This window comes from Apus apus, chromosome 3 (assembly GCF_020740795.1).
Source record: "Apus apus isolate bApuApu2 chromosome 3, bApuApu2.pri.cur, whole genome shotgun sequence".
In the NCBI taxonomy this organism is placed as follows: domain Eukaryota; kingdom Metazoa; phylum Chordata; class Aves; order Apodiformes; family Apodidae; genus Apus; species Apus apus.
Window position 1 is genome coordinate 78,317,559 of NC_067284.1, and position 20,863 is coordinate 78,338,421.

Here is a 20,863-nt window from a genome sequence, read left to right on the forward strand (position 1 = left end):
ACTTCATTTTTAAGCCATAAAGTTTAAAAGTACCATAATGACAAAATGTCTGAGGCAGCAGAAGGAGAGAAGCAGTTAAATAGAAAATAGGAAAAGTTGCAGCAAGTTTTAAAATACTGTTAAATACTTTCCTTACAGAACCGTGGATTTGAAAATGGAAAACGTTACAGGCTATATCCAAAGTAATTACAGTCTAGATCCAAATTTTGAGCCGTTTTGCCCTCAAGCTGCTCAGTTTTAGCTTCAGAAAAGGAACTCCTTGAGAGTTCTTTTAACACTATTATAAAACTACTTTGTACTGTGCTTATACTGTGCTAAAAGAATAAGATTAACATTATCCAACTTTCTGATTGAATTCAACTGCCATTGAACTTTCTAATCTCCAAAATTCCAACTTTCTGTTCAAGGAGAAAAGAGTGTATTTGAACTTATCCCATTTACTGAAAGTCACAAGAAAAGCAGTGTCTCATGGAATTTTCTGAGCTAGAACTTAGAAGTTTGCTGCACTTCCTTTGAATCACTCAACAGAAAAAGAAAGACATTTTTACCCATTAAAAAAATAGATAAAAACATTTTCACTACAGGCAATGGAAGGTCAGAGTGCAAAAGCTGCATTAATTCCTTCCATACGGCAGTCATAGGTCACAGACCCTGCAGGTAGGAAAAAGGACTATGTAACATATTTTAAGCTAGAAGGTCAATGAAGACAAATAAGCATGGTACAGATTTAAGGGCTATAAGCACTGCCAGCCTAAAATAGGAAGTTATCTTCCAGTAGAAGTTTTTCTACTAAGAGAAAGTCACAACTTGCTTCCTTCAGCACTAATACAATTCAAAGTTTCTTATATTATGGAACTTGAAAAATTCACTTGATTCCTACAAACAAAAAGTGTTTCTGGCAGACTGATATATTTTGAAGACTCCATGCTTTCATTTTGAATACAACTCCAGGCTGTAATTTTGTGCAGAAAACCCTGTCTGCTTCTGAAAGGCTAAATATTGCAGATCTGCCTTCCTGTCTTCTTGCTGCCCAGAGTTGCAGAGGGAACAGGAAAAAGCTCCAAGACCAAAGAGCTGGAGTATAAACATCCAAGGAACAAACTGCTTTGCTGTCTGCAGCAGGACAGCAGCAAAATCCTGTAAGTGGCATATAGGCAAAGAAAAGCTCACAGGGGGAGCAGAAGACATCACCATGACAGGATACATATGAAGTATTAGTGAGTGCATGATACAGATTATTATTATTTTTAAGAAGCTGAATGGTTCATAAAGGCAGCAACACGTACTTCAAGCAAAGATTAAGATCAGTATTTTGTCTATTTCAAACCCTGACCAATCCTTCTTTGCTTGCTGCATTATTCAGAATAACTACTGCAAGATGACAGAATCTAGCAACATTGAAAACTTTCTCTATATTATGTTACCATCTAAACTTCAGCAGCACATTTAACAGTAACAGCACAAGAAAGAAAAAAAAAAATGCATAGAGATAAAATGCACAGGAACAACCTCCAACATTCCAAATCAGAAAACAGGAGAGCATTGTATTGTGTACCACACTAGAAAAAGTTAAGCATCTGACACACTATGATCATGAACAAAGTTCAACTGAGGTGCCAACTATTTGTTTCTCTCTGAAATTTCAGGTAACTCTTGGGTTTTTGTCTGTCATACCAAAAGCATTTGTACTCTTTTCTTTTTACTTTTGTCTTCTCTTAATTTTGCTCTTTCAGCTAAACTTTTTCCTACTCTCACCTTTTTAAGTAAACAATTATATAAATCATATCATAGAATAGTTTGGGTTGGAAGGGACCTTAAAGATCATCGAGTTCCAACTCTCCTGCATGGGCAGGGACACCTCCCACTAGACCAGGCTGCTCAGAGACCTTTCCAAGCTGGCCTTGAACACTTCCAGGTAGGGGACATCCACAACCTCCCTGGGCAACCTGTTCCAGTGTCTCACCACCCTCACACTAAAGAATTTCTTCCTAATGCCTAACTTAAACATCCTCTCTTCCAGCTTAAAACTATTACCCCTCATCCTATCACTACACATATATACAGACTCTTCTGCTACTATTATCTCCCTAGCATGATAGATTTCAGTATGTTCAAACTGCTGAAGTGTTGGATTTGTGGTGGTTTTTTTCACATCTCCTATGAAGACAGGCTGAGAGAGTTGAGGTTGTTCAGCCTCGAGAAGAGAAGGCTGCAGGGAGACTTTACAGCAGCCTACCAGTACCTGAAAGGGCTACAGGAGGAGGGACTTGTTACAAGGGCTTGTAGCAATAGGATTAGGGGAAATGGCTTTAAACTGGAAGAGGGGAGATTTAGGTTAGAAAAGAACTAGTATATACAGTACAATTAGAGAGAATCTATCAGAGAAAGTCTTATGAAGAAAATAATTAATCAATTAATAGCATCCATGAGTAATACTTTACTCATTTTATATTAAGAGCAGAACAACCTTACTATGAATCACTTAGAAATATAGGCATTGCTCAGACAGTAACTTCACATGGTACTTCAAGTAATCACATAAATGTAATGCAGTATTTCAGAGAGAAAACTGTTAATAAATTGTTTAATGATACATGATTTTATGTTTGTGAGCTTCTTTACACCAGCAGCTTCAGAGGTAATCACTGTAAATAGAGCCAGTGTTTTCAACAAACCCTCATACCACAATACTATCCAGTGAAAGGAACAATGATAACAAATCTGCAAGGGAGTGGGGGAAACAACCCAAAAATCTGTTTTCTGGTTTTGTGTCAGAACAAGAATTTTGGAGGCCATGTAACATACTGCAAAAATTTAAAAAATGCATTTTGTAGAAATCAAATACAGCCTCTATTAATCTTCCATATAATAAACAATCATTTCCACCTTTCCACGTTATCGGTGTCTGCAGAACGGTCCAGGTATGCTAGAATCTGTCTCTCCAAGTAACTGTCAATGTCTTCCTCCACCACAGAAGATGCACTGAAAACATTCCGGATGGCTGAGTTTGAAAATATTGCCTCATATTTCCCATCAAAAATCAGCTGCAATAATGATCCACTTTCTGTAACAAAAGAAGAAAAACAAGAAAATCGAAATCACTGCCAAAGTTGAAACTACTTTGTCTTACAAGACTTATTAAAAAAACAAAACATATACTACTCCCCTTTCAAGAAATGAAACTTCATTTACATTGCAGGAAAAGTGCAGTTGCACTGAAACTACAGAGGAGCACTAAGCAGGCATAATTTACTTGAAATAATTTTCAAATGAATGCAAAACAAAAACATGCACTGAAATTTCAGGGGAAATACATGGATGGCCTTTCAAACATATACACTACAGTTATTGAAGATTACTTCAGTTATCATAAGAGGAATTTCTTCCTCCAAAACATTTTATACAAGTGTGCTACAGTAAGGTACTATATATAAAGACAATAATTACACAGATTAGAGAACCTTTTCAGGGAAAATGTAACTAATAAAAATGGTACAATATTTGTAGAGTTCAGTAAATAAGTTCTCATGTAAAACTGCAGAAACTACTCATTCCTTCCTTTAAATGTTTAGAATATTCACAAAGAATGGGAAATACTATTTTATCTTTATAAAACCCACAACAGGAAAATAATTCTTTACTATCTCAATTATAAACCTGCATATGGAGTCAGATTCTTAGGAGTAACTACTAAGGTAGATTTAGATCCATGAACATTTCTCCACTGAAGTCTTTCAAGACAAACAGAAGTCATTAAATGCTATAAATGTAGTTCCTAAGAAGCTTCAAACTCATCAAGTTCTTGACGCAGGCTACAACACTGTTCACAGAAGGTACCCTGCCTTCTTTCTTCAGATATGCAACAGTGCATCAATCCCGCAGCTGTCAGAACAACTTCACCATGTTAAAACCTTGTATTCTTGAGCATAATCAGTATCTGCTGACTGGTTTTAAACTAGCTGATGCTAGTTTTAATGGTGCAACTGAGGAAATGCAGAGGTCTGCATAGGATAGGTGCCTTAATGTTAATCTGTGGTTCCAGTTGGGGCCTGCAGCTCCCATGCACTCTATTACCATAGCTCCACTAATATTAGTACCCAAGCAAGTAAATTTAATTTACTAGCACAAGTTTAAATCCACACAGGCAGCAGCTGTGCAAGGGAGTGAACCAAATACCAATTCCAAGTTCATCCAGCTAAAAAAAAGTACTCTAAATTCCAGACATATGGGAAGACCAAGCACAGAACCAACTTCAGTAGCAACAATGGATGACTTGGTAGGAATGGGTGATAAAAGGACATTCATTCTAATCTCTCTGGACCAGGCTGTTGACCACAATTTACTTTTGCTCCTTACAACAATAATCAGCTGAACGATGTAAAAGATCATTTGCACTAGGTGATTTAAAAAACTTTAGGCTGCACCTGGAAGGGCATATGCAACAGAAGAGTAATGGTTCTGCAGCCACACTGACATCATACTCTCAGAGAACTGAAATAGTAAGAAACTACTGGCTGTGATGACACATATAAAATACTGAGGTTTTCTCTTTCCAGTAAAGTGTAAGATAAATGTGACCATGTAAAATCTGCTTTTCATTTATTGTTTAGCCTCTTATAAGAACCAATACCATTTCAAGGTCACAGTCTTTAACTTTTAGTTTCAGGATTATCCATATAAAGGGCCCATGTAAGTGATGACTAAGAATCATCACAAACCCCACCATTTTCTATCTCTACTGCAAGACACTTTTCTTCAACAAGAGCCTGCCCCACACCTTTTAGCAGCACACTACTCAAAAAGCCTCCAAAATAAGTCAGAACTTAAAAAATCCCAAAACACCACAAGCGGCATACACAACTGTTAGTGAAAAGATAAGACAGATCTGACAGATCTCAGTCACGTCACCCAACATTCCTGGACAGTACAATGATTACAGGTAAACAAGAAGTAACATAAAGAAACAGAGCTGAGTACCTCTGTACAGTTCTTTTCCAAAATTCAGTAAGTGCTTGGGTAAGGATAAATGGGCCTTCTGGTATGCTACAACCTCTAAATGCTTTAAACAGTGTGGCACATGACTTGAGCACAACCGTATTTCTAGCCTGTCTGAAATGGAAGTGACTCTTCACGGCAAACGTTACATTTTAAAAGCTTCTGGGTTCCCCTGCAGAAAAGCTGGGTCAGTGACAACATAACTGAAACCCCTCAGGGGACTGTTTTCCATTGTCCCCTCAAGCAGCTATGACTAAATAACTAGCAAAATATACAGCAGGTAGTTCATGCCAGGCGTTTACTCCTCATGTCTTCCTACAAAAGCGAGTTTCATAACGCTGCCCCTTTCAAACAGGCAGGTATTTTTCCCCTCGCCGTGGGTCACGAGGCAGTGGAAGGACTGAAGCCCCCCAGAGAGCCGAGGCGAGGCTTGCGCTGGGGCGGCCTCCGGGCGCAGGGCCGGGACTGCTGCCCCGCAGCTCCTCCACCTGCAGCCCGGTCGGACCGGCAGGTAGCGACGCAGAAAGCCAGAGGAGAGCCCCTCGCCTCAGCCCCGCCGGCTGCGCTGCCCGCGCTCCTCCGGGCTGAGGGGCCCGATGGGGCTTCGCCGCCGCGCAGCGCCGGCAGGAGCCCCCCGAAACCCGGCAAGGGGCAGAGGGGGCGGAGGCAAGGAGCCGCCAGCCGCGGGCCCGGCAGGCACAGACGCTGGTGCTGCGGGATACCCACCGCAGCGGCCGCACGCCCGGCCGGACACATCCCCCCACACCTGCCCGGGACCTCCCCTCACCTGCCGCCGCGACTTCGCCCTGCTTCCACTGCAGGGACTCCTCGGCGCTGAGGAAGCCCCTCAGCAGAGACCGCTCCAGGGCCAGCATGGCCCCACCGCCCCGCTGGGCTCACGACCCCGCCGCTGCCGCCGCCTCCTCCTCCTCAACCCATCAACCCATGTGCGGGAACCGGCCGCAGGGAGCCGCCATGACACTGCCGCGGAGCACGCCGGGAGCGCGCGGCGCAGGCGCGGCACTCCCCCCCTCCCCCGCCCGGGCCGCCCCGGTGTTGCCTGGCAACGCGCCCCCCCGCCTGGCGCGTGCGGGATGCGTGGCGGCTCGGAGGAGGCGCGGCGGGAAGGCAGGCGCGCGGCGGGAAGGCAGGCGCGCGGCGGGAAGGCAGGCGCGCGGCGGGAAGGCAGGCGCGCGGCGGGAAGGCAGGCGCGCGGCGGGAAGGCAGGCGCGCGGCGGGAAGGCAGGCGCGCGGCGGTGGCCGGCAGGGCTCAGCGGCTGCGTGCGGGGGTTGGGACACGGGGGGCGCTCGGAATTGGCGTTAACACTCGAGAGGAGGCGAGGGCCATGCTGTGGTCCAGGCCTGTGTTTGTCTCGGCACCCTTCCAGATACCACAGAGGAACAGAATGCTGTCCCGTCCTCTAAACTGCGTAATGTGTGGCGTGTCAAAAATCTCTGTTGGGATGTCGTGGCCTTGTCTTCTATAGGCAGAGCCGTGGTGCCCCTGCGTTGTGATGTCACGGCCATGCCTTCTGTATAAGCGACATCCTGCCCTGATTGTGAGGTCATGGCCTTACATTCCATACAAGGCCTCTTTTAGGATTTCATGGCCCTACATTCCATCCAAGGCCATAACAGCCCCGCCCATTGTGATGTTGTGGCCATACACTCCGTAGAAGGCCATACTGTCCCCCCATTATGATGTCATGGCCACACGTTCCATTAAAGCAGCCATACTGCCCTGCATTGTGATGTCATGGCCAAACATTCCATAGAAGAGGACATACCTGCCCTCCCATTGTGATGTCGTGGCCAAACATTCCATAGAAGAGGCCATACCTGCCCTCCCATTGTGATGTCATGGGCCTACATGCCATAAAATATGCTCCCTTGTCCACTGATGCAGTCGATCCATTGTAGAAAGCAAGTAGGTTTGTCAGGCAGCACTTACTCCTAGTAAAGCAATGTTGGCTGTCCTGAATCATCTCCCTGGCCTCTATGTGTCTTAGCATCTCTTCCGTGAGGATCTGCTCCCAGGCACAGGGATCTTCCCAGGCATAGAGGCAATGTTGACAGGTCTGTAGTTCCTGGGGTCCTCCTTTCTACCCTTTTAAAAAATGGGTGTATTTCCTTTCTTCCAATCACTAGGGACTTCACCTGACTGCCATGACTTTTCAAATATCATGGAGAGTTGCTTGGCAACTGCATCAGGCAATTTCTTCAGGACTCTGGGATGCATCTTATGTCCCATGGATTGTGTATGTTCAGGTTCTTCAGATGGTCATGAAGCTTGTCCTCACTTATGGTGGGAGGTACTTTGTCTCCCTGGTCTCCATCTTGTGGGCCATCAACTTCAGAGCTGTGAAGAGAGAGGTTGCCAGTGAAGACTGAGGCAAAATTGTTGAGAATCTGAGCCCTCTTCTCATCTATTGTTACTGGTTCACCACTGTTACTCACCGCGGGGGGGCGGGTAGGCTTTCTCTAACCTTCCTTTTCTGATGTACATACCTGTAGAAGACCTTCTTGTTTTTCTTTACATCCCTTGCCAAGTTCAGCTCCAGCTGCGCTTTGGCCTTCCTGACCTCATCCCTACACAACCGAGCAACGTTCCTACACTCTTCCCAGGATACCTGTCCCCACTTCCACTCCTTGTGTAGTTCCATCTTCCCTTTTAGTTTGACCAGCAAGTCTCGACTCAGCCATGCTGGTCTCTTGCCTTCCTACCCAATTTCCTATACCTAGGGATGGAGATGTCTTGTGCTTTATGGAAAGCATCCTTAAAGATCTGCCAGCTCTCTTCTGCTCCCTTGTCCCTGAGGACCATTTCCCATGAAGTGCTATCTACTAACTCCATGAAGAGCTGGAAGTTTGCTTTCCTAATATTCAGAGTCCTGACTATGCTTTCCATCTGCCTCGTCCCCCATAGGACAGTGAACTGAACTAGTGCATGCTCACTGCAGCCCAGGCTACCTTCAATTTAGACATCCCTGATGAGTTCACTTGCAGACCAAGTGAACTAGGAATGGCAGACACAGTTGATGCTTCAGTTGGTGTCTGGCAAAGTCCTGCAAGACTTCTAAAAACTGATAAGCCTGCATAGGATGAGGAGTGATCAGACCAAAGAGGCACAACAATAGTGCCCTCTGGAATAAAACATATTTTCTTATAATTTCCAAATAATAGGTTTTGGGTGTCTGCTGCTACCTGTGTCTTGATAACATTCTCAGATCTTCCTGTCCAGGTTTTCTTCTTTATATTTTTATGAACCCATGCCTTGCCTTTTCTTATCCAGGATATTGAAGCTCAGGTTATTTAATTCAAGTTTTCCTTTGGAGTTGGCAGTAATTCTGAGGCTGAGAGCCAATTCCTCGTTCCCATGCTGGATGCTTGCATGGCATTTCAGCTTTTAATGTGGTTAAACTTTGTAAAACTTTAGCTAGGTTTTCCCCTTATTGTCAAACAGTTGTTCTTAGAACCCATTTACAAATTCTTTTTTTCAGCCAGAATTTTTTGGAGTGATGAAAATGCATTTATACATTTATGCTTATGTTTTAATGATTATTTTTATAATTACAGAAATCAAGTATGATAACTTAAAGTTTCATTATTAAGTAAGTGTGTCATAACAGGGTCTTTACATTCTCTCAGACAATTTCACGAGGATTTCTTGAACCTTAGGACCAGGTCATTTTGTGGTTTGTTTTGTTTTTTTTTATTGTAATGGCAAAAACCAGAAGCTTTAGGAAACTTCATTATAGTCTTCCCATTTGTAATAGTTGCTATAAAGAGGACATACAGGATGTGCAGTACACACACCTGGACCTCTGTGGTCTTCTGAGGGTACTAATTGTGCCTAAATCATCTCCTGACCTCCCCAATGAAGCTTTTTCTTTTTCTTTTTCTGGCATAGACACAACTTTCATCAGTAGAGAGCTTTACTGATCTGCTCTGTTGAAGGTATGCTCAGGACAACAGAGATGGGATCTTTCTATAGATGGTTGTGATCTGATAAATAAGCATGTGTATTGTTTGGAACTTTGTATTCCATTTGCAGTGCTGCTCTATCATACTTTAATACCTTTTTGTCCAGTGATTTTAAGCAAATTCAAATTTTCTTTACCAAAAGAGTGGTTGGACAGTGGAACAGGCTGCCCAGAGAGGTGGTGGAGTCACCATCCCTGGAAGTGTTTTAAAGAAATATAGATATAGAGCTTAGGGACGATTTAAGCGCTGAATGGGTAGATTAGGTTATGGTTGGTAGATTTAGATTATGGTTGGACTTGATGATCTTCAAGGTCCTTTCCAACCAGGATGATTCTGTGATTTAATCAAATGCTTCTAAGAAAAAACAAACAACAAACAAACAAAAGAACTTTTCCTTCTCATCCTCCTACACTCTTCTCTATTATCTTGTTTTCTCAGGCCGCATTCTGCACCCAGGCAAGGCCCCAAAATGAATAGTATGTCTCACTGTGGACATGACTCTTTCATGACCTCAGAAAGACTAAGTAGAATTACAGCTTTGATTGGAAATTGCTTCCGCTCTTCTGTTTGCGTTTTTTAAAGTTACGTGTTTCTCAGTCCTAATGGCATTAGGTGTTTCATCTACTAAAATAATGCTTTATTATTTTTCTATAAACTTAGAATGCTTATCAGCAGTTGTGTGTTGCTTTTCTTATTTTCTACAGATAAGTCTACTTTTTAATAGATGAATTTAGATAGCAGAGGTGTCATTGAGATTAACTGGCATGGAGCCAGATTCAGGTAGCATCACAGTGTGCTGTAGGGCAAGATTTAATTTAGTCTGGCTTCTTGTGTGAACAGATTCAAGTCTAATGTCATCTCTGCTCCTGATGTAAAATAATAGCTATTTCTATTTACATGTCATTTTCAAGCCATCTATAATTCTATGCTATTACTAAAAAGGGAAGAAAGGTAATGAACACCATCCTTATTATAGTTTAATTGTTTCTGGAAGAATAGAAAAAGGTGTTGGGGACTTCATTTTGGTCCTTCTCTCTTAAAAATGACTAAAGGTAAGATAAGCTTTCTATCTTTAAGTCATCTAGTTAGTGTAGAAGTATATCTTGGTTTATAGCATATACTTGATAGTAGTATGGTGTTTTGGTCTTTTTATATATGTAGTAGAATCACAAACACATTTTTCCATCTTCTAGTTCCTTATTTCTCCTTGCAATGATATTCTCCTTATAGTCCTTCTTGACAAAGTAACAAATTGCATTCTGTTTCTCTCTTTCTCTTTTTTAATAAGCCCTACTGTTCTCCATTTCTGGCAGTCAAATTTCTGTTCTTTCTAGGTTTTTCATCAGTTATTTGGGAGCTTTGCTGCTCGTTTTGTTTTGTAGCATTTGTATAATCTTCTCCCTAGTGCTTATTGGGATTTGAGCTTTATATGCTTGGGATCTTTAATCACCATTTTTTGGCATCTTAACATCTTGAGTTAATTTAAGCAGATGAAAGAGATCTATAGGTAAGGTCTTAAATATTCTTGATAGCCAGATGCTCCTATATTTTGCATGCAGAAATCTTCCAGCTGCTGTCACGTTGACAAATGAACTGAGTTCTGAATGTGTCCCCTGTTTAGTTTCATGGCTGAGTCTTCAGGTATTCCAAACCCCATGTTCTGTCTCTGCATTGAAGTGCATAGGCCTAATAGCAGGGAAGCTTCATATTCCTTAGTTTAGAATATAGTACATTTCTGTTTCAGTGCAGTCAGAAGTAGTTAATCTTAAATATTTGTGAGTATCTTCAGACTTAAACTCCAAACACAAAAATCTTTCAACTGCTTCAGAAGCAAGCAAGGAGGAGCAGCTTATTTCAGTAGCTGCCTTTTGAACCCTTGAATTGAAAATTTAATTTTTTGTCACCTCTGTTCCCTAGAATAATATTTTGAATTTGCTATGATTTTGCTATCAAAACTGTCACACTTTTGTGTTTATATAGATATTTCAGTTAGTCTTAGATATTGTTGCATTATTCCAACCTTTGCAAACAACCTTAAGAAATCTACAGCAGCTACTATATTCTCTGATAGTAGTTATGGTAAGGACTGGTATCAAAATACACATTCTGTCCTGCTCTAGGAATGTCCCACACTCAGGATATACAGAGTACCTGTTGTCACTGGGTAAAGCCTGGAGATTGTTGACATTTAAGCTGGAAGGTAATGCAGCATGAGGGAGCAAAATTTAAAAGACATTACCAAACTTGTTATCATCATACTAGTGGAATAATTGTTGTAAAATACAAGACATTAGATACCATAAAGATTTTAGTGTTGCTTAATGACTTAGAAATACAAAAAGAGGGAAATCCGCTGGGTTTAAGCACAGCCAAAATCTGTGCCAAGGTGCAATTTGGAAAGATGTCATTTAACCTCCAGGAAAAAAATCTGCCAGAAGCTTGGGCTAATAACAGTGCTCAGACTCACTGCCTAAATAAATAGACTTTACAGTCTATTGGATGATGATGATGATACATACAAATATATTAACAAATCTTAATGGTATAATACCAACATCTTACTCCTACATATGACTAAGAATAAACAGAGCACTTAACAGAAAGGAGCAGAGAGAAACTATCCAGCCCCTGTATTGCTGTTCTTGCTAGCCTTATTTCCTAGGGAAAACAGATCTATGCAGTTTTATCTTGCTGACTGTCCTCATTTGATACATTCAGAACCCACTGGCCACATTCCCCCAAACTTAAATAGGGGCATAACTTGCCTCTAAGATTATTTTTTTTTTTCTAGGTTTGTGAAAAAGCTGGATAGATAAGGAGAAGAGAAATCCAACAGCCCCATTTTGTGTCTCCTGCTTTAAAACGTTTGTATTATTAAGTAACAGAAAACTCAACCTTGAAGGGTAAGGGTTTGGGAGAGGGGAACCATTAAATGCCCCAAGAGCACAAAGTGCTTCAGCTTCAGCTTGCAGTCAGCTGAGACACAAATTGGTTGGAAGCCAGGCCTCCCTAAATCTTACATGTGCAAAACTCCTGATTTAGTTATATCACCATGATCCTTAAAACTTCTGCTTACAGCACATACATTTAGAATCTGTTTTGCTATTCCCAGTAAATTTTTATAACTTTGGATTTCTCTTTGTAGGTTCTTTTGTACTTAGACCTATTACTACCTTTCCAGTGTTGTAGTGTCCATGTATATACAGAGTAAATTCTGCTGCCATTGGCAATGTGAGACACTGTCATAGTCCACTTTTGTCCCATATTGAAATTAGCAGTATCATTTTCTTTCACGACAAGCCTACAGTCAGGTTTTCTTTTCATCAGTAAAAATGTGCAGCTGAAAATCTCTGGATTTCAGTTCTGAAACAATTTGTTCCTTGAAAAAGGAAGACTGGATTCTGATATAGAGTGATTTTCTTTTTGGAGTTTTTCTGTGTCTGTCATTGTAATGCTAGTTGTAGATGTGTTCTAGACTTTATAACATGGAGGATACGTTGCTCTGCTTGAGGTTACTAGCGGAGTCTTGAAAAAAAATTGCTAAAACACTAGTTCAAGAGGAAGTGCTAGTGGGAGAGATGAGAGGGCTTTACATTTTCTCTGTCATGTTACATCTGCCAAAATCTTTGGATTGCAAAGTTGACAATTATTTTATTTTTGTGTCTTCTTAATTTCTCTTGGAATGCAATATAGAATCTTGCTGAAATACCTTTGATTGGTAGCAGGGGTTTATGAGGAAGTTATGTAGTATTTTCCATGGACTTCCAAAGTTTATCAGTTAAATTAAAAAAAAAAAACCTAGAAAAAATTAAATATCGCCATGAAATACCCTCACCACACCAACCCTTTCAAGGGGCAGCTGAATGTTGCCATTAGATTTTGTATATTTCAATGAAATTGAAAGTTGCTGCTGCCACAGGGGCACTTTCCCAGCTGCAGAAGCACTGGCTACCTCCTTTTCATATCTGATGCTATGTCTGGACCCAGGAGAACGGCTGTAATTTTTTTGGAACAGAATTTCTTTAAGGAGGGGGTTGGGTTCCTTACTATGTAAGAGGTTGTGATTCAAAGTTACAATTTTAAAAATGCTACCAGGGAAGGCAGGGCTTTATAGTCTCCGGATAAGAGTGCTTGAGGCCTGAATTTTCTTTTTTGAAGCTAAAGTTATTTTCAAATCACACTTTAATTTAAAAAAATAAACGTTAATAATTTACAGTAGTGGTAAAAATAACCAGTTTTAAAGGAGTTTCCTTTGAGCATTTCTTTATCAAACTTTCTGACAGGAATCAGTTTTAAAGGAGTTTCCTTTGAGCATTTCTTTATCAAACTTTCTGACAGTAATCAGAGCTATGCTGACAGTGGAAGTAAAGTATAATTCCATCTAGTTGCTTTTCTGTAAAGAAACCTAAAGCAAATTAGTAACCATAAATAAGATGTTACTGGTAGTTTATTAGTTTGCTTAACTTCTGGGCCTTCTAAATAATTTTGTAGCTGGCTTCGTATTTTAACCCAAGAGAATGTGAAATGGTAGTGGGGAGAGGGCCCAGGAGTAGCTCCAGTAAGAAGCTGAGAAGCTCCCCCTGCTCCAAAAGCAGCCACGGAGCCATTAGAGGGACAATAGATGCGCCTCAGCGATTAACATATGAAAGAACTGAGGTAAGAGTTGAGCAGAGCAAGCAGTTATAAAGGGACTGAGCTGGAGAGGCAGAGCGGTGCCTGTGGGTGGTGAGGAAGAAGGGGAAGAAGGTGCCCAAGCAGAAGTTTCCTTGCGTCCTATGGTGAGATTGCAGCTGTCCCCCTGCGCTCATGGAGGAACGTGGTGGAACATTCCCTGCAGGCGCCAGGAGGGGTGCGCTTGGATTTTCTGCCAGTGGACTCTGATTATGCAGCTGTGGATGACCCCATGGCAGGGCAGGTTACCGTTCCTGAAGGAGCCGTGACTCTGTGGGAAGCCCAGGCTGGAGCACCTTGCTCCTGAGGGAAGCAGGGAAGGACTGTAAGGGATCCTTCCTGAGGAGGAAGGAGCAGCAGGAACCACCAGGCTGTGAAGTGACTCTAAACCCCATCCCCTGTCCCCCTGTGCCGCTGGGGGGAAGGAGGGAGAGAACCCAGGAACAAATGAATTTGGGCCCAGGAAGAAGGGAGGGGTGGGATAACATATGCAAGGACTGCTCTGTGTGCTGTCTGTGTCCTGTGTGTGCTTGATTAGTGTGACATTAAATTATTATTTTTTTTCCCCAAGTTGAGTCAGTTTTGCCTGGGACTTTAATGGCTGAAGAACCCTCCTTGTCCTTTGGCTCAACCCATGAGCTCCTAGTTGGCCTTTGTCCTCCCCATCCCAGTGTGTGTCTGTGGGGACGCGGTGAGTGAGCAGCCACGGGGCTGGTTCCGTCTTAGGCCAAACCACAGCACTTCACTTACAAATGGAGTGATCACATAACTTGCAACTTTTCTTATTTGTAGATACATTTTTAAAAATAGAGAATATTTAATTAACGGCTTTCGAGCTCACCTGAATGAAGAACTGGGTCCTTCCTTTTTGAATTTCTGAAGTTGCACTGTCACTTACCCGCAGCAGGGAGGCACCTCATAGGCCCTGCTGTGCCAGTCGCTCTGCCAGCTGGGTATTAAGTTGTTTGCCAGGGAGCCTAGAAACCTGCGTCACAGCAGGAACGGGTAGCGGTCCACGCTGCAGGGCTGTCAGGGCCCAGCGCACGCCGGCTGCTCCTCAGGACCAGCGAGCTGGGTGGGGGTCTCAGGGGCAGGGCAGGGCCCGCTGCCCACCGTCCCCCAGCAAGGCGGGCCCAGCAGTTCAGCCCCATCCAGACCGTCACACAGGCTCGCAAAGAGGAGGCCCGTCCAAGGTCAGGCCAGCCCAGGGGCTGGGGTCTGCAGGGCCCGAGCTGCGACAGAGCTGCAGATCGGCGCCGTAACAGCCTAGCCCGGGCACAGACCCCCTGGGTGGGGCTTACGTAGAGCCCCTGGCTGTGTGAAGGCTGCAGGTGAGGCTGGTTGGGGCTGTTAGGGCCTGTCAGTGCACCTGACAAGAACATCTTTCCCTGTTCAAGATGGGGAGATAAGAGTGGCTGTTAAGACATACTTGGAGGTGCTGCGGAGAGCGAATGTAGTAAAAGGCAGAGAAAAGCACGCTTTCATGAGCCAGCTGTGTGAACAGCTGCATCTTGTCTGATTTTATCTTTTTAATAAAAAGATCCGAACGCTACGTAACTAATGGAAGTTGCTGCAAACCCTCTGTGTCCATTCGATCAGTACGTTGCAGGAGCTGTCATGGTGGATACTGAAGGATGAGAAAAAGAGTGTTGAAAAGTGGCATTGCAGACAAGTCTGGAGGGTTTTTTTTATTATTATTTTGTCCATAATGCATAGTGAAAGATAGCATTAATGTGTTTGTGGAGGAAGGGGTACATAGGCGATGGAAATGGATGTTGCTAGTTGATGGAGGGATCAGGCTGTACCAACTTAGGCAGATGTATGTTAAGAGCTCTAGTATCTTGTTCAGGAGGTGATGAATAACGGGAGCAAGTGGACATGTAAGAGGTCTGACACATTCTTGTTACTGACAAGGAACATAATTACTAATGGTAGATTTTTATGCTGAGAGGTATGTTCTGGAAGAACTGCCTGGTAAGTCATGGCAGCACTGTGGGTAGAGGTTAAGCATCTGGACACAAGGTTCAGTAGGTGACTCAGATTATTTCAAAGTCTACTTTGTTTCTTTGGAGTGCAATATATTTTCCAAGCAAATGAAAACTCGTTCCTGTTCTTTCCTCCCCCATACAATTTGCATCTTTTTCTCCAAAATATCTCTTGGATTAAAGAGCATTTCAGCCTCATAGCTCAAATACAGGGCAGATGGTGCCCTTGCAGAATTTAAATAAGATCTCAGCATGTTGTCACCTGTAAGTGCAGTGAATAGAGCAGTTCTGCAGTGCAGACACTGGGATGTCAAAAACAGAGGATAGAGTTTACTTTAGCAAATACTGTGTAAAACAGTTTTGGAAACTGGTTAATGCTACTCTTTGGCTTGCTGCAGTGCACCTGCCAGAAAATTAATTATTAGAGTGAGATACGAACACCAAGGTACTGTGGGTTTAAAAAAAAAAAAAAAGTAATTGGTTTCAGCATGTAGTAGGTTGAGGGAATTTGAGGGAATTTAACATATCCACTGCTGGCAGGCTTAATTTGCCAGCTTTTAGCATTGCTTTACATGATAATGGGCCTCAGTGTGAATGTGAAGAATCTACTACCTTTATCAACATCAAGGACTACAAAAATATGAATACTCTGTTTTCTTGAAGTGAAGACAAGGTGGTCAGATGCAGTCTGTTCCTAAGTTGAATGCAATATGGACAATATGTGCATACATTTCCTATTTCTTTTGTATTACTATTGCCACTATAATTTAAACATTACATTAATATATTGCTCAAGTGAGTAATTGTTTCAGTTACTGAAACAATTCCATTTTGTATTTTCTTCCTAAAAGGGGCAGAAAGGTTAAGAGCTTGAATTATAATTTAGATGAACAGTATTATTTAGGTTCCATTTAAGGAAAAAATGGTGACATTTTTACTGTTAACCCAGAAAAAACTGTAGCAGTTAAGAAAACGAAGTATCCAAGTATGAGGTAAGTACTAAACTCTACTTAAGTAGTCTGGAGCAAGAGGCCTCACATTACCAGAAGAGGTAATTTTTTAAAGAAGTCAAGCTTTGTATGAGCAAGGAGAATACAGAAGGGAAAGAAAAATACAAACACTGGAGTTGTTTTAATAGGTTTTGTAGAGAGAACAACATAATGGAAAAATCTATTAATTGATAAAGGGAGTCACACAGGGAAATAGCACTCGAGAAGACAGTGTTTGAGTTTAAAATGTTTTAGTGAGAGGAATGCATACTTGTTTTAGTCAGTGTTTTTTGGATCTGACTCTGTTTTGCATCTCTTGAGATTCAGCAATAAAGGCTCAATTTTGGAGAGCTATACCATCCCATATCCTGACAGATTGCTACCAAGGATTGTTCTCATTTAAGGTGGCATCCTCCAAAATGCCACTGAACCAATATACCTCTATAGATAATCCAAAGCACTTGATAGTGCATGTTAATCTATTTCCTTTCCCTTCTCCTGGATCAGTATTGACAAATTTATGAAGCTTACCCAAGCACATCAGAAGGAAAGAGACCATGTCATTCCTGTCAGAACAAAGCAGAATTGTATTTGATTGTGCTTTTCTGTCTTGGTCAGTGGGCTCAGAACAGAAGGAGAGGGGGAGAAGATGTATTGTCCCTGAGGTGGTTGTTTTTTATTTTGATGTTTCATGTGAGAGGCAGGATTCCTGGACAGTATGCAGATCTAGGGAAAAAGAAAGATGTGTTTGTTTCCTGTGTGTATTCAGGAGGATGCTTTACTGGTGATGGATTGTTTTGACAGGTTTTTTTCTCTTGAACCGTGTATTAAGGTTTTCCTGGTGCACAGGCATGTTAATGGTGTCTTACCCCAAAAATACATTTCAGAGCACAGTTAGAGGAATTTAAAATCAGTGAGCTAATCAAGCTGAATAAAAATGAATGAACAAAACTGGTGAAAGGATCAGGTTGAATTTGCTAAGAAACTTTCCTATTGTAATGGATCAAATTACTTTAATGATCTATTAATATCTATTTTTTTTTTTTTTTTTAAATTTAAAACAGAGATGGAATCAGACAGTTACAGGGTAAGTTTAAAAATCAGCAAGATAGAAGAGCTGAGGCTGTACTTGCATGAGCAGCTGAGCTGGCCAGACAGCACCCTGCCTCTAAAAATGAGAGGTCTCATCACCCTGCTGTCCTGCCTTGCTGCCAGCCACATGCCTTGCCCCTTCTTTGGAGGTTGCTCTGATACCCAGGAGACCTTTCCCTTGGCAGGATCCACTTCCTGACAAGTTCCTCTTCGTACATGCAGCTTTTTGGCAAGTTGAGGATGACACTTCCACAGCGATGGCCGTGGTCAGTTGGGCACTGGAGCTGATCTGGCAGCTCAGCTGCAGGAGTGCAGCTCTGAAGTGAGGAAAAGGGGGCTATTCTTGTTCCCACAGCAGTGATCTGTTAGAACAAGTCACACAGTCTCATGTGTCTGTGTACTGTGCTTCAGGATGAAATGGATAATTAAAACATTTGTGTTAAATCTCAAACCTGCTCAACTGTTCTAGAGAAATAAACTGCCCCAGCAAAATTGCTTCACCTTTGAAGTCAGGTGTTGAAAGATACTTTGAACATGAAAACAAACCAATACTGAACCAATCCATATTTTTAAGTGTTAGTCTTTTTTGCCCCTACTAGGCCTTCTGCAAGATGGTATTTGTTTCTTTGGAGTGTCTGATTTGTAAATGAATATGTAAATGTCTTATATGCAAAATGCTGGCTTTAAAGGAGCTGATTTGGCATCTTCTCTTCCAACAGAGCTGAAGTCCTGCAACCACAGTGCTCAGTAGAGGCTGTGAAACCCATTTTAAGAACTGGAGAGCTCTGAAGCCCCCAACACAAGGATGTGGACCTGTGGATCAGAGGGTTGGAGCACCTCTCCTATGAAGACAGGCTGAGGGTGTTGGGGTTGTTCAGGCTGAAGAAGATAGGAAGGGGCCTATTCGAAGGCTGGAGAAGGCCCATTCACTAGGGCACGTAACGACAGGACAATGGGTAATGGTTTCAAGTTAGAGAAGGGTAGATTTAGGTTGGACATTAGGAAAAAGTTCTTTAATATGAGGGTGGTGGATCACTGGAACAGGTTGCCCAGAGAGGTGGTGGGAACCCCATCCTTGGAGACATTCAAGGTCAGGCTTGATGGGGCACTGAACAATATGTTCTAGCTGGAGATGTCCCTGCTTATTGTATGGGGGTTGGACTGAACAACCTTTAGAGGTCCCTTCCAACCCAAGACATTATAAATGCTTGAGGGCATTTCCACCTTTCCATTTTATCTGCATATGAAATAGCTGTTTTAAAGGGGACTTGCTTCTTTCATTGCAGCTGGTCTGTGTGGGCTGTAGCACACACCTCTGATTAGATCAACTGCCTGGAGAGGGGACTGCTTTGCCTTATCCAGCAGGGCTGTGGTTACTGACTGTACCCAATGCTGCAGTAAGGAGTAGGGATTAAAGCTAAGTGAAATCTAGCTTTTGATCTGTTTTCTCCCTAAGGAAAAAAAGAGCAAATAGAAAAAAAAAAAAAAAATGGTTTGGATCAAACCAAAGTTAGTAATTTCCTCCAGCTTGACTTGGAGAGATTTTACACCAAGAAAGTGGGAGTAACAGCTTTAACTTACAGGTTTTGTAACAGTTCCTCCATTTTCCATGATTACATATATATATATATGTATGTATATATATATGTATATGTATATATATGTATATATATATATGTATTTGTTCTGCCATGCTGCACAGCATTTCATTGAATAGCAGCATTTTGGTTAAGGTACAGACTGCAATTCAGGCAAGGTTGGGTGCCTGTTTCTCTCCTGTAGCAGTGTTTCATTGTTGGAGAATTCTTCAACACAGCCAAATTAGATGCAAAGCTAATTATAGTTAGAAGACTTCATGTACAAATTATGAACACAAAGTGCTGAATTATTGCTCAAAAACTGTCCTTAAAAAGCAGAAAGAAATCATACAACTCGAGAAGTCAATTTATATTTTAAACTTCTACAAATTTCAGAAAATTTTCCTGGACTTTTATTCTAGAAAAGTCTTGCGTTCTTACTGCTCCAATATTACCTTATGTGCATATTTTCTCAATCTGTAAAAGTATGTCTGTGTCAATGTATAATTCAGGTTATTTTAGGAAAAGTAAACCCAAATTTTTCTTACCAGCAGCTGACATCAATCATGCCCTGCCCTACCCCCTCATAACCTTTACTGCTAAACAATGTTCCAAAAGAAAATTTATTAGATCACCTGTTTAGATTCTCTGACATCATTCTGTCATGGCAATGAAGTGATTTACATGGAAAAATGTATTACCTCTGGTTTTAGACAAAATGAGTTTAGGATAATTAATGGTTTTACTGCAGGTATGAGAGAAACTGGAAATGGCTGGCCTTTTTAAAGTGAAACAGGACCTGTGCTCAGTTTTCCTCCTTATTTTCTTCACCTATTGTGAAATGGTTTTGAGCAAATTAAAATGCAGAAACTATGTCTTGTAACTGAAGTAAGCTATAAATGCAGGGTATCCATGGTAACATCACTAGATAAGTGGAACTAGAGACAAAAGGGAGAAAGCAATTAGCTCAGAGCACAGAGTCTACAGTATCATGAGGGTGGGGGACCCTCACATATTCCATAAGCAGTCATAGTCATTGAGGGAGCGAGATGTTTCATTTATGGAAGAATGGGCTAAAGGGTGATCATCCCTCTTGGTCAGCATTTTTATGATTCTGTGATGTCATTGACTTTGGGTAGAGGACTGAGTATACAGTATGGTCACATGGATGGTGAAATAGTATTTTAACAAGAAAGCAAATAATCTTTTCTGATACATGCCTTAAGATGACACTTGAAACATTTATTTTAGCTTTGTAAGAGTTTTTTTCCTTAGATGACATATAAATATCATCATACATGAAGGCCTAAACTAGGATGAGAAGATGATGCTGAATACGAACTCTGAAGTATTTTCTTTACGTATGATTACTGAACTAAAAACCAAAGGTCTTCAAGACAAAAGCCGTTCAACTATGGAAATACTTAAATTTAAGAAAAATCTAAAAGTGGCATTTTTTCTAGAGGTCTTATGAACAAATTAAGTCTGATAAGAAGTGGGCAAAAGTCGAGGTGAACACTGCTGGCAATTAAATCTGCATGGAAACTTTGCATCAGTCACAGGATGTGAT

The 20,863-nt window shown here is 41.7% G+C and overlaps 1 protein-coding gene across 1 annotated transcript in view; it reads right to left on the reverse strand.

The window, feature by feature from the left end:
• TTC27 (tetratricopeptide repeat domain 27) overlaps positions 1-5,973 on the reverse strand; it is a 118,623-nt gene extending 112,650 nt beyond the window's left edge. The window contains exons 1-2 of the mRNA XM_051615309.1: positions 5,783-5,973; positions 2,887-3,064 (exon numbers count right to left, since the gene is read on the reverse strand). Coding sequence (XP_051471269.1) covers positions 2,887-3,064; positions 5,783-5,870 — 266 coding nt within the window. The 5' untranslated portion in view covers positions 5,871-5,973. The remainder of the gene's footprint in view (positions 1-2,886; positions 3,065-5,782) is intronic.
• Between the last annotated feature and the right edge of the window lie 14,890 nt (positions 5,974-20,863).